At 55.9% G+C, this 19775-nt stretch overlaps 1 protein-coding gene across 2 annotated transcripts in view; it reads left to right on the forward strand.

Annotated features, from left to right (window-relative positions):
* Positions 1-19775, forward strand: part of VOPP1 (VOPP1 WW domain binding protein) — a 33800-nt gene continuing 14025 nt past the window's right edge. The window contains exon 1 of one of the 2 annotated variants that reach the window (XM_081102047.1): positions 1-151. In XM_081102047.1, the coding sequence (XP_080958173.1) occupies positions 98-151 (54 nt within the window). In that variant the 5' untranslated portion in view covers positions 1-97. The remainder of the gene's footprint in view (positions 152-19775) is intronic. The other variant, XM_081102048.1, reaches the window with a different exon arrangement.

Raw genomic sequence — 19775 nt, forward strand, 5'->3', positions numbered from 1 at the left:
GGGGCGCGGGGCGGAGCGCGGCGAGGGCGGCGGGTCCTGGCTCCTGCTGCCGCCGGCCGGGCCCAGCGGGGACGTGTCGCCGGGAGAGGACGGAGCCATGAGCCGCCTGCCCCCGAGCGCGGCGGCGCTGCTGCTGGCGCTGCTGGCGGAGGTAGGGCCGGGCGGCCGGGCGCGCGCCGGGGCGCGAACAATGCGGGGCGGGGAGCGGGGAGCGGCCGCGCCGCCCGGGTCCTGCGTGTGTCCGGCGCTGGGACGCGGAGGGACCCGAGGTCGGGGGGCTCCCCGCGGCGCCCGCTTCTGTCCCCACCCGGCCCGCCCCACCCCGGGGCCGGAGCGGCTGATTTCTCCCGCTTCCAGCGCCGCCCGGGACCGGGAGAGACCCTTCCGCGCAGCCCTGCCGGTCTCCTCCCCGCGGGGACGTGGATCCCGGGGTGGGGGTGGGGTGGGGGTGGGGGGCAGGATGAGGGGGGCGGGGGCGGCGCAGGCGCAGAGGCGGGGCGGGTGGGCGCGGGGAGAGTTTGGAGAGAAAGTCCCGGGAGCCGGCGAGATAGCGGGGCGGCGGGAGCGAGCGCTCCTGCGGGCGCCGAGGCGCGGGGCTCCCGGGGCGCGGGCGGGAGGGTGCGGGCAGCCCGGAGGGAACGGGGAGGAGGGGGGAGTGGTGAGCGCCCGGGGACCGCCTCCCTCCCGGGGACCCGGCTGTCCCAGGCGGCGGCTCTGCGCTGGGTTGCCCCGCGCCGCCGGCGTTTCCGGGCGTGGGAACGGGCTCCGTCCGCTCCGTCCGCTCCCGCGCTTGGAAGGACGTTTGCACGCGGTTCCTGGGCCGCGGGAGGTGGTCGGCGGGACCGGAGGCTGTGCGACTCCAGCGGTGCGAGCGCCCGGACCCCGGCTCCCCGTGCTGAGTGCGAGGAGTTGGGGTCACCGGCGGGTGAGGGGGACCCGCTCCCTGGGAGGGCGGCGGACGGGCAAGGTTTGGCCCCGGGCTCCGGTGGGTGCGTTCTGGCTGCCCCCGGCCGGCGCTCGTGCCTTTGTGGGCGCCTCCCGCTGGCAGGCTCCCCACGGCCGGGATGGTAAAACCGTAGGAACAACTTCCCCGGGTGAGGCACCGGCCGCTGTTTATCCAGAAGCACCGGCGCCGGGACCTCCCCGCCCCTTTAAGGTCCGCGCCGGCTGGACCCCAGCGGCCTGGCTGGTCATCGCTGTGTGTGGCCGGTGCCCTGCAGCCCAGACCAGACCGCCTCAGGGTTCTGGCCAAAAGAGCTGTTCGGGCCCTGGCTGGTGTGCTCAGTGGTTAGAGCGTTGGCCAGCGCGGGAGGGTCCCAGGTTCAATTCCCCGTCAAGGGCCAGTACCTGGGTTGCAGGCTCCATCCCTGGCCCTGGTCAGGGCAGTCAGGGCACCCAGGTGGGAGTCAACCAATCAATGCGTCTTTCTCCCATTGGTCGATGTTTCTCTCTCTCTCTCTCCCCCCCTCTCCCCCTCTCCTCCCTCCTCCATCCCTTCCGCTCGCACTAAAAATCAGTGGAAAAATACTCTGGAGTGAGGATTAACAACAACAAATGCCTGTTTTGTGGGTAGGCATTCCTCATCTGGGTGGAGAGTTCGGGTCTTGTCCGAGGGGTTGACGGGTCTTAAAAGTGAGCCTGTGGCCGCGCGGACTCCTCACCGTCAGCCGGGCTTGCTCTGCGCGGACGGGTGACTGTTCCACGGGCTGCGTGGTGCGGCCCATCTCGCGGTGATCGTCCTGAGGTGTGCGAGGAACTCGGGACATTCCTTTGTGACTCATCACGCGGAATCTTACACGGGAGATCGAGATCTGAGATGTTTGCCTCTTAAACTGGTCGCCCGGGTTTCGTCTCCAACCTGTTGTTATCAGAACGCCTTGGATGCGTTCCAGTCCCAAGCCACGCACACAGAGCCGCCCCCCCCCCCCCAGAGGTGTGTGGGGACGCAGGGGGCTCTCTTGCGTTTGAGGGCAGCCCAGTTGAGGGAGGCATCTGACGGCTCCCACAGCACCCGGATGCTTGTCTTTGTTCCGCTCGAGCTGCTTGCATTGCACTTGCTAGTTGATCATAAACCACCTGGAATGTCGGGCCCTGGTGACAGTGGTGGCTCCACGCTGACCGCTCGCCCCCTGCTCCTTGCTGGTACCGCCCAGGGTCACAATTGAGGGGACCTAACACCTGTTTGGAGAAGGGCTCCCTCCCCCCCATGACCTCCTCCACGCACTTCACCCCTTTGTAGAAACTCACGTACCTGTTAGACATAAAGGCTGAGGATTCGTGGTTTTCCTTAGCAAGCGCCTTGGTAGGGCGCTTCTTCTGTCAGCCGTTGCTCTGAGCACTTTACAAATATCCGCTCCCTAAAAGAAACAAAACAAAAGCAGAATCAACTCCTTCATCCTCTTGGCCATTCCTTTTCTCCCCATTTTCACTTCAAATGGGAGGGAGGTGCTGAAGAAATTGTCAGGAGGGTCCCTGCCGGTCCCTGGGGTGGAGATACACCCAGCCCCAGGGGCCGAGGGGCCCACCTGTCCGGCCGAGGCCTCGTGGCTGCAGGGAGGCCGCAGGCACGTTCATGCAGAGAGTTTACAAACAGGGTGTCCAGGCTGACGGCGACCTGGGCGGTGGTCATCCCATCACACACGGGAACCAGCGGCTGGGCCTCAGGACTCAGGCACAGGTCCTCAGGGGGCTGTACCATTTAGCATCCAACTCCTGACACCGGGGGAGGGACATGGGGCAGTGAGCCAGGGGGCCCCTCGGCCTCTCCAGAGCTGTCCGCCTGGTGGCAGGCTCGCCCGGAAACCCAGACAAGGCTTTAAGGAGCAGCCCTGACCGCACCCTCCTCCCCAGGTGGCTTCTCAGGACCCATCCGAAGTGACCTTTCCGTTTTTGTATATATAAATGTTGTTATTGATTTCAGAGCGGAAGGGAGAGGGAGGGAGAGAGAAACATCCATGATGAGAGAATCATGGATCAGCTGCCTCCTGCACGCCCCCTAGTGGGAATCGAACCCACCACCTGGGCATGTGCCCTGACTGGGAATCGAACCCGTGACCTCCTGGTTCATAGGTCGATGCTCAACCACTGAGCCACGCGGGCCGGGCCATGTAGTCATTTTTGTTCTAAGGGCTCCATTACTGAAGTGAGCCCAGAAATGGGTGCTCTGCCATTTGGTGTTAACCCCCCCCCCCGCCCCCCCCGTGCAGGGCTGGGGTTCACCGGTCGTTCCCGGGGGTGCCCCCCACCAGGTTATTTCAGTCAAGGCCCGGGCTCGGCATCTTCTTGATTCTCCCTGGAACTAGGACCCTGTACGCGAGGCTGCCATGTGTCTCCAAGTCGTTCTGGCAGGAGAACAGCCCGTCTTGGGCTAGAACAAGGGGGTCTGCTCTGAGGCGGTTGGACATGGGCCTTGTCTTCTAGCACTGGGGTCGGGAAGGGAAGGAGATCAGTGCGTGTTTTCATAAAGCCCTGTGTACGCTCACGCCCAGGAGTTTTGAATCGGAACCCAGTTACGTTTCAGAGTTTCTGTGGGATTTTTGTCTCATGCCAAATGTTTTTCATGCCCTGGGACCCAGTGAATGTGGCAGCCCCGGGTGCCAATTTTCTGAAATAATCCTCTTCAGGCCTCCCACTCGGTAGAGTTTTTGGAATCTGAGCAACATGCAATTTGAATGAAAAAGAAGCGTGGAGGGAGGTTTTCTCTGGAAGCTCCCGGGAGGCTGGGTGCCTGCAGGAGAGGTGACAGTGATGCATGAGCAGATGGGCGGGACTCTGCTGTGCCAAGGGGACCCCTGGCTCCTGGGGGCCGGGAGGGCCAGGCTCGTGCCCAGACTTGGACCCCTAACAGGCTCTGCTTCCTTTGGGCTTCAGTGACCCTAGACGTTCCTGGATGAGGCCACGGTTTCTCTCGCCAGGGGTGGCTGGTCATTTTCCCGGTTATCTTTTCTCACTCAAATGTCACCCTCTCAGTGAGCCTGTCTTGGCCACCGTATATAAGATGCCACCTCTTTCCCTTCCCAGCCCCCTCACTCTGCCAGTTCCCTCCCTGCTCTGTATCTGTTACCTCCCAGTATGATGGGATTTATTCTCTACCATCTAAGCATTAGAGGGTCAAAGGTTTTGCTCTCTCTTTTTTAAAAAATATTTTTATTGATTTCAGAGAGAAAGGGAGAGAGGGAGAGAGAGAGAGAAAGAGAAAGAGATAGAAACATAATGATGAGACAGAATCATTGATCGGCTGCCTCCTGCACGCCCCACACTGGAGATCAAGCCGGCAACCTGGGCCTGTGCCCTGACCAGGAATCAAACCGGTGACCTCCTGGTTCATAGGTCGATGCTCAACCACTGAGTCACACCAGCTGGGCTAATGATGTTTAATTACATTTCACATTACTTCTTTTATCTCATTTTCTTACACCTGTCAACATCTGTCTGAATACTGTTGTTATTTTTTATAATATAAAATTTTATCATGCTCACTTTAAAGGTGAGAAGTCTGGCCCATGTAGTGAGTAGGAAGGCACAGCATGAGGGTGAATTGCACAGCTTTAAAGGTGATGCTCTTCCTACTGCCCGTGGCTGACTTGGTCAGGGATGAGCTCCCTGTTCGCAGACCCTGGTGTTAATCCTGGTTCTGTCAAAACTGAGCAGCGTGACCGAGGACATTTTAATAAAGTGCAGTAGGCGAGGACACGTCTGTTATGCACAGAATCCAGCATCACTTCCTGCTCTCACGTTGAATGTTCTATACACCTTTACACTTACAAGTGTGTGTCTGAACCCTTTTTTTAAAAAACATTTGGTGTCCTTGATGGGTTTGTGCCATCTGCAGGTTTGATGATCATGCCATTGATCCAACTGATTAATAAAAAGGTTGAGCAGAGCTCCGTCGAAGCTGGAGGCTGATGCTGGGATTGAGACAGATGAGCGAGATTGTGACGTGGAGACACCGATGGCCTTCATTTTATTAACAAGTCAGGATTCCGCTTCAGATGGGATGTGTGTTGACGTGTTCGGTTGTTTGCCCTTGGTGGGGAGAGATGCACCACAAAGGGGAGTCCAGAGCGCCAGGAGCAGACGTCTACATGTGGGGGTTGTTTGCACTCAGGCGGCCCAGGGCCCAGCGGGAGCCCAGGCAAGGCCATTGTGTTGGGTGATTAGAAGTGTGACCTTCGCCGGTTGGGGTTAAGGAGTCCAGGGCTCCGGGAAGACAGGGAGGCAGTGGATATAGGCAGAGAGATCATTGCAGGGCGCACAGCTGCGGACTTCCACCCTCGGGAGGAGAGAATGGCAGCCTCGGGCCAGAGCAGAGAGAGAGAGTCCTATACCTCAGGTTTGGGAAGGACCCATTGTGGGCCTGAGGCACGGGAGCCCTGGACGTAGTTAAGTTTCCTGCCTGGAGGGTGTCTTGGTTGGTTGGGAGGGCTGTAACCTAATTCCCCCTCCTGGCTTGGGGACTTGGGACTGGGGCTGGGGACTGCACTAGGAACTGTCCCCTAAACCCCTCCTCTTTGGGAAAAAAAATTCCTGAATCCCAAAGACACAAATAGCTGGTATACCAGATGTACCTCGTTTCTCACAGCCTCCGGCGTGGCACGCCGTCAGGAGGGAGTTCACGAGACACAATCAGCTCGCGTGTCTCGTTAACTCCCCGAGTGCTTCCAAGCTTAATTTATTTTAGGGAGATTGACAGTTATAATTATGTTGTCAAGCCTTTGTCATTCTCACGGAAGTGACAACGTGGAAACCCAGACAGAAAGCCACGCCCTGGCTTTGCCTCGGGGCGGGCCTGGACCCGAGCCCTGGCAGCAACTGCGTCCGGGGAGCCTGTCTTGTCGCCATGGCGCCGGGTCGCCTGCCTGGGTGCGCACGGAGCTCAGGCCGAGGCTCTGGGGAGGACCGGCTCCCGGCCGCCGCCTCTCCTCCTGTAAGTGAAGGCCTTATTCAGGGACAGTAGGTCTGCTCTGCCTTAGGAGGGAGGTGGGTGCTCGACCTGGGTCTCCCCGAGTTTTCGGAGGTGATGGAATGTGGTGGGAAAACAGGCATCTTCGGAGCAGACAGACCTGAGTTTCCGGCGGACTCCAGCGTTTTCTTGTTTGTCACGCACGTGGCTTCCCCGAGTTCACTTACAACACCGGGCTCTCCTGCTTGCCTGGCAGGAGACGTGCTCTTAGAGATCCTGCCTGAGCCCTGGCCAGTTTGCTCAGTGGTTAGAGCATCAGCCCACAGACCAAGGGGTCCTGGGTTCCATTCCCAGTCAAGGGCATGGACCTCGGTTGGAGGTTCGATCCCCGGCCCCGGTCGGGCCACGTGGGAGGCAGCCAATCAATGTGTCTCTCTCACATTGATGTTTCTCTCTCTCACCCTCCCTCCTCCCTTCTCTCACTTTCTCTAAAAATCAATGGAAAAAAATATCCTTGGATGAGGATTAAAAACAACAAAAAAGATCCTGTGTGAGTGTGGAGGTTTGTCCAATAGTAAATAAGTGTCTGTCACAGCGGCTGCTGGCCCTACTGTGTGCCATTTGCATCTGATAGGGACAAGTGTGGAAGATGGGAATGGGAATGGGAACGGGAACATGTTGGCCCCCATTCTAGCCTCTGAAGGCGAGTCCAATCTCCCGGAGGCAGGCGTTTTGTGCAGAGCTTCTAAAATCAGCCATCTGGATCCCTTCTCTCGCCGCTGCTTCTCAGTCCAGAAGGCGCTTGTGTTTGTCCGAGTCACTTGTCCTTCAGTGGACGCCTCCCCCTGGGTGCCTGCCAAAGCCCGCAGAGGCACAGCCCTGACTGTGACGGGTCCCACGCCTCCCCTCCTCCCCTGTCCCTGGTCCCCACGCTGTCCCTCCCTCTCCCCGTCCTTGTCAACTCAACATCCATTTCGTATTTGTTCAGCTCTCATTTCCCCTTCCCTGGGGTTCCGTTTGCCCCCCTACGGTGTAAAAGGGGAACCGGCCCCCCTCCTCTGCCCAGGGGCCCCTCCCCCTTCAGCGTTTCTTTGGAGAAAGGGGTCGACCTTCCGTCCTCTTTCCTGCGCATTTAACCGTGGGCTTGGACGGAGCACGGGCCCGTGGGACGTGCGGGGAGGAGAGCTCGGAGTCGGATTGGACACAGAGCGCACTGTGTGCTGTGACCCCCACGCAGGGACACGGGGGGGGGGGCGGGCGGGGGGGGGTGCCTACCTGCACGCCGGGTCCCAGGTTGCCTCTCCTCACATCCAGGGCGTGGCCTGCATCTAAATGAGCACACCACTGACTTTAGAAGCCATTAGACTCCTGCAAGGGTGGCCCGATCCAGTTGATCCAGTTCCGTCCCGTGGCCTGCTACCGGGAATGGCAGCCTCAGGCCGGTGTTCAATGGGAAAGAAGTCGGGAAGAAAGCCGCTCAGACCGAGAGCCAGGGGGCTGTGGGTGAGGAGGGGGCGTGCTGGCTTCATGTGCCAGCCAAACCCCAGCGCCCAGAGTTTCTGAGCTAGAGGGCACCCCCCCTCGCTCCCCGCCCCGCCATCCAGCCCCCTTTGCTTCTGGTCATGCTGTTTCCTCCTCTCCTCTGGGAAAGGCTTCTCCATCTTTCTGTTCTCATTTCACATCCAGCCTTTCCCAGGAGGCCATTCTGACTGCTCGAGCCAACGGAATCTCTCACTTTCAGATGGTGGCGTTAGACCGGTGCTTTATTTAGTGCGAGAAGAAAGCTAATGCGTTCTAATTGCGGAGTAGCTGGGAGGGAGAGGCAGACACAGAGAAACAAGGATGCGGCCTCACAAGGCAGCACTCGGAGCTGCTGCTAAGCTGCTAAACCTGGTGGCGCTTCGCTCAAGGTTGAGCCATAAACATCCCGGACCCGCTGTTACAGGGACTTGACTTCCTCCTTGTAGTTTTTGCCCCTTCATTTGCATATTGGAACTAACCAATCCCTGTGGACCTAGCCTGATCCTTCATTTGCATGAAAGCATTACCCGCGTGGTTTCGCCTTTATAACCTCTCTGTCTTCTCCCCGGAGAGCTGTTGGGTTGCTCCCTGAATCCGAGCCTCCTGAGCTGCAGCCCCTTTTGCTCAAATAAATGCTTTTATATTCTTATTTACCATCTGAAAGTAATGCTGGTCGAAAGATTTTTCACAAAAAAGCTGGACATCTAGGTTTTCCTGTGATGTTACCTTATCTTACGGTAAAGCTACCAGTATTGTGAGCCAAAAAGCGCACGGGCCTGGGCGGCCGGGTGGAGGGGACCGCTCCTGACTCCGTTTCCAGTGAGCGCCTGAGTGACTGGCCCCCTTCGGTCTGTGTGCAGAGGTCTCTGCAGTTGCTGCTTCTGGAATTGACGTGACCCTGTAGCTCCCACGAAGCTAGCGAGACTGATGGGTATGAAGAGAGAAGTTGAAATGATCCCTATACTTAAACGTCAGAGAACAGGTCTCCGCTTTGAAAGTAGCCACAGTGCCCTGCTGAGCCTCAGGTTTGGGTGGCATCATAGTTAAAAAGAGCCAGAGAGGTTCCCTCGCTGCTGCTCCCCAAACTCCTCCCAGCTGGTAGCAGGGGTGTCACCTTGTCTTTCTCCCCAGCCTCAGAATGGGACAGGGCCTGGCCTGGCTGTCAGCGGGCCTCCTGGGGATACCAAGGCCCCTGCTACTTCCTAGAGCCGCGTGTCCCTCACAGCTGACCCGCCCCCCTCACAGCTCACCCGCCCCCCTCACAGCTCACCCGCCCCCCTCACAGCTCACCCGCCCCCCTCACAGCTCACCCGCCCCCCTCACAGCTCACCCGCCCCCCTCACAGCTGACCCGGCTGCAGCACCCAGCCCCGCTTTCATTTCCCCTGCAGTGGGTTTCTGTTTGCCCTCCCCCTTCCCCTCCCCCCCCCCCCCCCCATCAGCGTTTCTTAGGTAAAGCAGTCAACCTTCCATTCTTTTTCTCGCGCCTTTAGATGTGGGCTTGGACGGGAACACGGACCTGTGAGCCGTGCTGGGAGGAGCCCTAGGAGTCGGATTGGACACGGAGCACACTGTGTGCTGTGACCCCCACGCAGGGCACAGTGGGGAGTGCCTGCCTGCAAGCCGGGTTGTAATGTGGGTCAACAGAGCGCTTCCTCTCACTCACTCACATGCTGAGTAATCTCTGCTTTGCTGGTTCATGCATTTGCGAACCAGAGGCTGCCCTTGACCCAGGGCCTGAGGCATGCTGGGAGGGGCCTGATGCAGCCTTCGGGTGTCCCTGGCTCCCCATTACCCCCCTCCCCCCCAGACCAGAGTCCTACAAGGTGGCCAGAGGCCCTGGGTGGCCTGCACCCTCCCCGTCACCCAGGTCTGCTCTCTGCCTTCAGAGCCAGGGCCTTCCCTCCGGTTTCTGTTGCTGATCTGTTCTGGGCGCAGTATGCTTGTGACCAGCTTTAATTTGGGAACAACGTTAGATTTATAGGAAAGTTGCGAAGCTAATGCAGAGGTCCTGGTGCCTCTCACTAGCTGACACCAACTTCACACCCTCTATTGCCTTATCCATCTGCTACAAGAGAGACCTGTGTTGACATAGTCCCATTAAGGCAACTTCAGGCTTCATTTGTATCTCACTGGTTTTCCTCTGTTCCCGGACCTGTCCTGTCCCGATGCCTGATGGAATTCATGCTTCAGCTTCCCAAGCACTTCCTGCTCCTGACGCCGCCCTTCCCTTCTCTTAAGGTGTTCTCTCCGTAGAATCGCTCAAAACTGTGAATTCCCTGGGAAGAGTGACATATTCATCTGTGAACTGATTTTTAAACACCGGAGCCTTCGCCCCCTCCTTCCCCAGGGGTGGGCCTGCGGGCTTGGAAGGCATATGCCCTCAAACAGGAGCCAGCGGAGACCCCCCAGGAGTCGAGGGACAGGGTCAGAGCGGAGGCCCTTAGACACAGCTGTCACCCCTGAGCCCTGTCGGGTGTCACAGGGTGACGCTGAGCTGGGACTGCAGCTGCGGTCGTGTCTGTTTCACTTTCTGTCGCACCAGCGTGGGGTCGTGCCTGCGCTGTCCTCCAGGGCAGATGTGGCTATGCAGTGCCTGAGTGTATAAGGGGGAGAGGAGAGGACAGATCTCGGCCCCGGCCCAGGCGCGGGGGGTTGTGCCCAGGCCTCACCCATGCTGGCTGTGTGCTGCTCTGTGTTGGTGGTGGGACACTGGGAGGGGACAGGTAGGTCAGTCCTTGAGGGTGAGGGGCGACAGGACCAAAGTGACATTGATGGCTCCCGTGGTCTAGCCAGGCCAGATCCCTGGCACACGGTCATTTCTCTCCCGCTTGGTGGGGGCCTGGGGCGCAGTTGCAGACTCTGCAGCAAGCAGTTCAGGGCCAGTGCAGCTCAAGGACAGGCTGGGAGTCATTTATTTTATGGGCTTAGGAGGAATGTGGGGCCTCGCCAGGAAATGGAGCCGACATTTGTACCATTATTTCTGTGAGAAAGGGGTCCTCAACTCTAAATCACCAGTTTCCATACAGACTTTGGAAATACGATCCGTTTCTACGTTGGGATGTTTCGGTGTTAATTCATTGGTGTTCTTTTCAGTAGCTACTCCGAAACATGGGGGCCTGTGTGTGTGTCCAATTTTATGTCATATATGTATAAAACATTTACCCCTTGTGGGCCCCAAGAAGAATAGACCCACAAAAAGGACGCCTTGTGGTTCATCCCAGGTAAATTGTTTGCTGAGGTCCCTCACGCTCGCTGCATTTCCGACTGGGCTGCCAAGCCTCCTGCCCTCTGTCAACCAGGATAAGAGAGCTCCTAGGATCGAAATTCCACCAATAGGACTGAGACTTTCCCCGTCCAATCAGAGCTGGGCAGCTACATCCTCATTTGCATCTTCACTGAGTAATCTAGTGGTCCTCAACCTTCCTAATGCCTTGACCCTTTAATACAGTTCCTCATGTTGTGGTGACTCCCAATTTCATTGTTACAAATTGAACATAATTAAAGCAGAGTGATTAATCACAGAAACAATATGTAATTATATATGTGTTTCCGATGGTCTTAGGCGACCCCTGTGAAAGAAAGGGTCGTTCGACCCCCAAAGGGGTCGCCACCCACAGGTTGAGAACCACTGGACTAATCAGAGCATCTTTATTCTGGCAGAGCATTTATGGTGCTATTTGGACCAATCGTGGTGTGGGGTCCTCATTTGCATAGGAATGGACCAATCAGGAAATGGGGCGGGTAAATTTTCCTATAAGTGACAGCTTCACCTCTGCCTCAGGGGAGTGCACTTCAGTTTCCATGGAAGGCTGCATTGCCGGGGAGGGGCCGGTGCTGCAACATCCGAGCTGTGTCCACTGAATAAAGTCTCTCCCCTCCTTGCACCCCAGATTGGAGATTTCTGTCGGTGTTGAATTGATGACAGCGACCTTTAGGTGACACCCCATTCTTCTGCATCGTTGTTTGTATAGTTGGTTTAGCAACCATTTATTTATATTTAGTTAGTTTTACTTTTTTTATTGACTTTAGAGAGAGGAAGGGAGGGAGGGAGGGAGGGAGGGAGGGAGAGAGAGAGAGAGAGAGAGAGAGAGACAGACATTGATGTGAGAGAAACATGGGTCAGTTGCCTCCCGCAAGGGCCTTGACCTAGGATCGAACCTGCAACCCGGGTATGTGCTCTGACCAGGAATCGAACCTGCCGCCTTTTGGTGCACGGGACGCGATGCTCCAACCAGCGGAGCTACACCTGCCAGGGCACCAACCATTTCTCGATCCCACTACGGCCACCGTTGTCCCAGGAGCATGGCCGGAAGGCGGGATACCCAGGACTCTGTCCTCAAGGCCTCGCAGTCCATCAGGGAAGCGCCTGAACTCCAGCCAAGGCAGGGCCTGTGGCTCTTGCTCCCGGGAGACCTGGGTGTCCAGTGGTGAGTGTTCAGAGCCGGTTCCTCTTCCTTGGGGCCTGCATTTGGCCATCTCACAGCTCATTAGTTTTGCTTTAAGGACGGGCGGGGCGGGGGAGAGAGGAGCAGGGGGAAACGGAATTCAGTTGTCTGAAGCTTTGCTGCAAAGGGGCGAAATCCGAGTGGCGTGCCCTCTTACGTTACTTTCATCTGTGTTGGCCTCGCTGCCTGTTTTCATAGATAAGGGATCATGGATTAGATGGTTATAATTTCCTGAACAAAGTGAGGCATGAATGTGGTTTTAAAAGGTGTAAAACAATGTGAGCGCCTCTCCCTCCCACTGCCTCCCAACCTTAGACTTTCTCTGCAGGGGGAGTTACGGCTAAATTTCTTTCCCAGTCCTCTGGATTAAAAAATATATATACTCAGATACTTCGTTAAAAGTACCCAGATGGGGCCATATTATACACAGTGTTCCGCATCCTTCTTCTTTCTTTTGTGAGCGGTATTTCTTGGAGGCGTGCCTGTGTCGGCATGCACACACCCACTGCAGAATCACAGAGTGTTCTTTGGTAGGAATGAGCATTAACCGGCTTTCCTTCGATGGACGTGGAGTTTGTTTCTAGCTCCTTCCTGTTGAACACAATGTCCCGTGAAATGCTTGGCAAGCGTCTGCCTTCTGCTCTTTCGCAAGTTCGCGTGGAGGGATTGTTGCGTTTGTCATCCAGCCAGGGAAGGTCACGGTTGACGTGCCTCCCGGCTGGGCTGTGGGCCCGCCAGCCTTCGGATGGCACCTGAGGCCTCCGTCGCGTGTGGCGTGGGTGCGGCTTGGTCAGAAAGGTTCATGCTCTGATCTTGAGAAGGTGCTTGAACATCAAGTTACGAAAAGGCCCGAATAAAATCCTTCCTTTCAGGGGGCGGGGCTGCTTCCCTGCATCTTCGTATCACTTCCGAAGCGGGAAGGACCTGGCTACATGTTTGCTGGGGCTTGGAGGGGGCGGGAGGGGCCCCCGAGGTCAGAGACGCCAGGTCCTAGTAGCAGTCTGGTGGCCGTCTGTCTGTCCGTTCGTCCGCAGTGCGGCTGCGTGAGAGTTGGATTTGATGACGTGGTTTGGAAGAGTTGAGGGGGGAGAGGTGGCAGCGCTGGGAGGGGGTTGTTTGGTATGGCCTGGGGGAGGGGGGCAGTCCTATTTTTGTGCTTTGCACACATTCCTTCTAAAATGTCATTCACGCCCTGGCCGGTTTGGCTCAGTGAATAGAGCATTGGCCTGCGGACTGAAGGGTCCCAGGTTCGATTCCGGTCAAGGGCACATGCCCAGGTTGTGGGCTCGATCCCCAGTAGGGGACGTGCAAGAGGCACCTGATCAATGATTCCCTCATCATTGATGTTTCTATCTCTTTCTCTCTCCCTCTCCCTTCCTCTCTGAAATCAATAAAAATATATTTTAAAAAAATAAATAAAATGTCACTCTGCAGGGAGGGTAGTGGGCACCCTGAGGCCGGCAGTCCCTCTGCGCTTTCTGGCGTTTTGCTCCTGAAGCCGCTGTCCTTATCAGCCTCTGGGCATGTCTGTCCCAAGGCGAGACGCTGGTATTTCCCCGAGTCTGCTGGTTACCTGCTGGTTACGTTGTGGACCTGCTGGCAACGATTGCGGCCCAACTGGAAGGGAGTGGCAGGGAGAGAGAGGAACGTCAGTGATGAGAGACTCACCGATCCGCTGCCTCCTGCACGCCCCCTGCTGGGGACCGAGCCCGCAACCCGGGCCTATGCCCGGACCGGGAATCAAACTGTGACCTCCTGGTTCCTAGGTCAGTGCTCGACCACTGAGCCACGCCGGCCCGGCTGAAGGAGTGGTTTCTGAAAGACAGGTCTGTTCTCCCATGTGGGGGCCCTGAGTGACAAGGTTGGGCGCTCCCGACCTTTCCCTGTTCTCAGTCACTTCCTGTGATGGCAACACAGCCGGGTGCCCAGCTGTGACCTCTGCCCAGTGCTCCCTGTGCCCTGACAGCAGAGGTGCCACCGTCCTGGGTCCTGCCCTTAGGGAGCACGTCCGAGGTCCGGTCTCTGCCCAGTGCTCCCTGCCCAATGCTCCGCTGGACGTGGCCGGGCAGGGCTGATGGCCTTCATGTGGCGCTGGCAGAACCCGGCGCTGCTGTTCCCCTGTCACCGCGAGCAGCGCTAATTAAATCGCCGCCTCGGCCTGTGGGGGGGGGGGGTGCTGGGGGCCTGAGGGCAAATGGCCTGGCCGCAAACCTCCTTGGCTGCAGCCCACGCCTTCGTTTCCAGCTGCTCTGCGCCCTCACGCTGCCCTCGAGTGTTTTTAGCAGCTTCAAAGCCTCTTTGGAGGGAGCAAGAGGTTGGGGTGGCGGTGAGCCCCGGCGGGGGCCCTGGGCTCTGGGTGGGAGTTAATGGACAGGTCAGCCTCTGAGCAGATGGCAGCCTTCTTGGCAGAGCTGCTACGCCCTTGTCACGGCTGTTGTTCTGGGAGAACCAGTAATGAGGGTGCAGTGCTGAAGGGTGCTCTAGGCACAGCCCTAGGAGCTCCTATGGCCTGTTGGGGGGCTGGGAGGAGGGCGTTCATGTGGCTTCAGCATCATTCTCGTTTCCTCTGGGCCGAGAAGTAACACCCAAGGTTCACCTACGCCCGTGAGAGGGGCCGGGCGTCCCGACGATGGGGCCATGGGTGGGAGAGGCTCTGCTGCCCGTTCTTCCTCCTCTGAAGAAACGTTTATTTCTCACGGTTAAAATACATACCGATAACGTGCTTTAAAGGATCGCATACAACGAGCAGTGTCCATGATGTTCAACTTTCTATAACGGGCGTTTCAATTGCTGGCTCTGTATTTGTTTCAGTATACCTTTCCTTGTGTGTAAGTTTTCACAAACTCGGCTCATCTGTTACTTTTTACTTAACTCCTAATTGGGTAATGCTCACTTTTGTGAACCAATGATATTTCCTTAAATTAAATATCCCTTTACATTCACTCTCCATTTCTTTCTTTTTTCTTTTTTAAATATATTTTTATTGATTCCAGAGAGGAAGGAAGAGGGAGAGAGAGATAGAAACATCCATGATGAGAGAGAATCATGGATCGGCTGCCTCCTGCATGCCTCCCACTGGGGATCGAGCCCACAACCCGGGCCTGTGCCCTTGACCGGAATCGAACCTGGGACCTTTCAGTTCATAGGCTGACGCTCTATCCACTGAGCCAAACCAGCTAGGGTCACTCTCCATTTCTTCATTGGGCCATAAGTGATCTGCTTTTTTAAAAAAGTAAAATTTAATGGGAAATTTTAAAACAAAATGTTACAAGTTCCATACAGAAAACTTGGAGGCCAGTCACCAACATGTACAATGAAAAACAGATCATCTCTAATATCACCAAAAAGACCATTTATCGTCAGTGTTTTTGTACCTGTCTCCCCATATTATTTTCTCCTATTGGGTATAATATATGCTTCTAGACACACTCTTTAATTGGCTTCATTTTTCTGAGCAAAATGTTCTCATACTGTTACCCGTTTCCTTACCATCTGATAGGACATGCCTGCTCACATGTCTCTTGGATGTATTATTAGTTTGTTAACCAAGCACACGTTTTGAAACTCGGTTATTAAGAGCATGTATTCACAATTGTTACTCTCACGTTCCCGGGGTCAGTGTGACCACCCTGTGTAGGGGATGTACATTTTAAGGGCTTTTTGATCCGCATTGAAACACTGTCCTCTTGAGACGTTACATTTACATTCCACACACGTCGTGCGATGACTTTTCTCTCGTGCCCTCACGGCACTGGCTGCCGGGGTTTTGACAGATAAAACCTCCCACTGCACTTCACGTGTATTTCACTACTAATGAATCTTATCTTCTGAAATGGGCTTGTTGGCCTTTTTGTGTTTCTTCTTTGAAGAATTCTCCCATCTATTTCACTTTTTCCCTATTGGGATTTTTATCTTTTTCTTACTAAGTTATACACACCCCGTATTCTTTACAGACATTAACCTTATAATATGTCATTACGTTGCTCTCTTGTTTGCCTTTGAATTTTGGTTAGTGATTCATTTTCATGGCCTGGCGACAGGGCGTTTACCTCCTGGGATTAGGGACTTTGAGATCTGCCTCCGTACCTTCCTTTTGTTAAGAGCTCAGGCAGGGAAAGCAGACAACGCGACTTCATCCAGAGGAATTGCGAGAGTTCACGGGCTTTCCCGGGACCTGCAGCTGGAGCTAATCGCGGCCCAGCCTCACGTCCCAGCTGTAGATGGTGCTTTGTGTCTGCTGGCTCTTTGCTGGCACTGTAGGCATGGCTGATGTGGCTTCGTCTGCAAGACACTGGAGGGGCTCTTGCGTCTGTCTTTGTGTTTCTTTGCTCTCTTCCCTTTGATAAATGATGCTTGTGAGATGCCTCAGACTCTTATTTGTAAAAAAATAAATAAAAAAAAAATCAAGGTTCCTTGGAGCTGACATGTTCCTGAAAATCAGGCTGTTCGTCAGCCCAAGGAGGAAGTAATTGGCATGTAGGGATTGATTAAAATTCCAGCGCCGGAATTGAAAGCAGGGTCCTCCTGTCCTTTGACATTCAGGGACTTTGCGGTCATGAGCTGTCACCCCTCCTTGTGTTTTTTTGCTGTGATGGCGACAAGCCCGCTGCCTCTGTCCCTGGTCCTAAAACCCACCTGCCAGCATCCAGTGCCTCCTTTGTTCGGAGTCTGTGTGGAGCGTGGACTCTGATTGGCAGGCCCCGGGCGCAGCTGGGGTCTCAGGGCTGATGAAGGAGACAGCAGCACCCGGCGCCTCCCCTTCGACAAGGAGCCATCGGCTGGTCCTCGGGGGCCGCCTGGCCATTTGGAGGCAAATAGCGGCCTCACGGGCTCAGGACAGGCTGCCTGGCGCTTCCCCACAGTAAGTGGTCGGAGGGATTCGTGCTGGAGGGAGGCGTTCCCTTGGCAGCCGGCGATGCCTGTGAAGATCCCACCTCGCGCCCTGTGAACAAGGAGAAGGGGCAGAATTGGGTCAAACCCACAGTGTTTTGAACCCTAGACCCTAGCTCTTCGCTCCCCAGTGTCCAAAGTCACAGATTCCTCACGTTCTCTCAGCGCCGTGCAGGCTCCTCAGACACAGGTATTAGGGGAAGCGACGTTACCAAGCTCCTGAGAACCAAGATGCTAGACAGGTGATACCTTATGTATTCGTGTGGGAGTTTGCCAAACTCTCTGTAGGAAGAGCAAACATTTTTAAAAAATATATTTGTATTGATTTCAGAGAGGAAGGGAGAGGGAGATAGAAACATCAATGATGCGAGAGAATCATGGATCGGCTGCCTCCTGCAGGCCCCCTACCGGGGATTGAACCCCCAACCCGGACCTGTACCCTTGACGGGACTCGAAACTGGGACCCTTCAGTCCGCAGGCCAACACGCTATCCACTGAGCCAAACCAGCCAGGGCCCAAGAAATGTTTAAAAAGTGAATAAGCTATGAAAAAAATCCATGTCAGGGTTTTATGTCCCCCTAAAAGTAGCTCTGCCCTCTCTGTGAAGATTTCCACTGTGGTTTCCTAAGACGCGCCCGTCCGCTGACCAAGAAAATGTGTGTGTGAAGAGTGGCCAGGTCAGCGCTTGCTGTCAGCCCCCGAGCACCCGCCATAACTGGGGTGCTGCCCACGGCTCTGCTCTGCATGGACTGCAGCCCCTCCGTAATCACTGGGGTGCGGTTACTTTCTAAACTGGGAACAGAAAAAGGACGTCTATTCCTTTTATCCAACGGTGGCATCGGGGCTCCTGAACTGAGCAGGGCTGGATGCAGACTAATTTACATCAGTGAGAGGATTTCCGCTGGGGGTCAGCGAGGATTTGTTCTTCGGGCGTATTTAGGTGCTCACTTCGGATGACTATATTTAGGAGGGCTCAGCTGCAGTGATGCACAGCCTGGTCTTTGAATAAGGCCGCCAGTTTAATGTCAGCCTCCCTCCGTGGAATGGCTCCTCAGTGGATGCTTTCTCACAAGCCTGCGCGCTCTGCTTTGTTAATGGTTTGTAAATTGTCGGTGTCTACTCTCTTTTTTATATATAGTTTTTATTCATTTCAGAGAGGAAGGAAGAGGGAGAGAGATAGAAACATCATTGATGGGAGAGAATCATTGATTGTCTTCCTCCTGCATGCCCCCGCTGGGGATCGAGCCTGCAACCTGGGCATGTGCCCTTGACCGGAATCGAACCGGGGACCCTGTATTCCGCAGGTCAATGCTCTATCCACTGAGCCAAACCAGCCAGGACTAGGTGTCTACTCTTACGATCACTTCAAGAAGTAGATAGCGATGTTCCATCAGAGAGACAGGTGCCACAGCGTCTCACTCACAGGTGGAATCGAATGAAAAAAATAAACTGCTGATCAAAATAGATCCAGAGACACAGAGCCATGGAACAGATGCGGAACCTCACAGGGAAGGCGGGGGTGGGTGGGAAGTGATCAACTGAAGAACTTGTGAGCATAGATGCATGGCCCATGGACACTGACAATAGGGGGTGAGGGCCTGGGATGGGGGCAGGGGCAGGCAAAAGGGGTCAATGGGGGAAAGGGGACCTATGTAATACTTTCAACAATAAAGATTAAAAAATAATTTAAAAAATAGATGGCTGTGCTATTGCTTCCCTGACACCCCTGGAAGGAATATTAATTATGAGCCCAGGGAGGGGCTGCGGTCCATGTAGAACCGTGGACAGCGCTCTGGTTGTGGCGGGTGCTCAGCACACACACTGGCTTTCCCAGCAGAGGAGCGATGCTTAAGCAGCCACGGAGGAAGGCTTTGCAGTGGGTAGAGCTCTTTTCCTGGGTGGACATAAGACCCTGAAATGGATTTTCCTTAGTTCACTTTTTAAACACCTTTTTGGAGATGGGTTTGCTCTTTCTGGGGAGCCTTTGGAATACGACCACACGAATAAATGTCAGGAGTTGCATGTCTAGCTCCCTTGTTCCGGGGGCCTGGCAGCCCTGCGTCTGCTTCGGTGACCGAGGGTCCCAGGAGAACGAACCCTGGAAGCCGCTGGGTCCGGATCTGGTGGTTCCTCTGATGCGTCCGACCAAAGTCCACTGGAACCTTCTGGAAAGGACTCACCATCTCGGTGCCACTAGAGACACTTGTGGTCGTGGGAGGAGGTCACAAGATGAACGTCGGCAGGCGTTTAAGAGAAGGTGACCCCAGCCCTCAGGGCGACTTGGAGGGGTCAGGACTTCAGAGGGTTCAAGACGTGGCAGAAGCAGCAGGATGAGAAGTGGGGCCAGAGGGAGGGACTGCACGGCTGCTTCTCCCGGCAGCTCTGCCAGCAAACGGGCATGCGGCCCGCCGGGCGCGAGTCTGACCTGCTTGCCAGGAGCTGTTCCCCAGGGTCGGGCAGAGAATGCGGGTTCTCGAGGTGGCTCCCCCCACCCCCGGGGAGATGCCGTGAGGACAGCTGGAAGGACAGCGGGGACCGAACATCACGCACGGCCAGGCCGTGGAGCAGCGGCGGGTCCGAGGTTCGGACTCCGCTTTTGGAAGAGGTGCTGCTGCGGGTCACGCTGTCCGACCGCGTCGCGTGCTGCAGAGCGGAGCCCAGGGACGCGGCCGCCGCCACTGCCTGCAGCCACCCCCAGTGAGCGGGACCCTCGCCACAGAGATGCGGGCTGCAGGCTCCGACGGTGGTTGGCATGTTTGAGCAGTAAAGCGCTTTTGGTTTTTTAAATATATTTTATTGATTTTTTACAGAGCAAAAGGGACAGGGATAGAGAGTTAGAAACATCGATGAGAGAGAAACATCCATCAGCTGCCTCCTGCACACTCCCTACTGGGGATGTGCCCGCAACCCAGGTACATGCCCTTGACCGGAATCGAACCTGGGACCCTTCAGTCCGCAGGCCGACGCTCTATCCACTGAGCCAAACCGGTCAGGGCAGCAGAGCGCTTTTTAAAT

This window comes from Myotis nattereri (genome assembly GCF_964212035.1).
Source record: "Myotis nattereri genome assembly, chromosome: 11".
NCBI classification, from domain to species: Eukaryota; Metazoa; Chordata; class Mammalia; order Chiroptera; family Vespertilionidae; genus Myotis; species Myotis nattereri.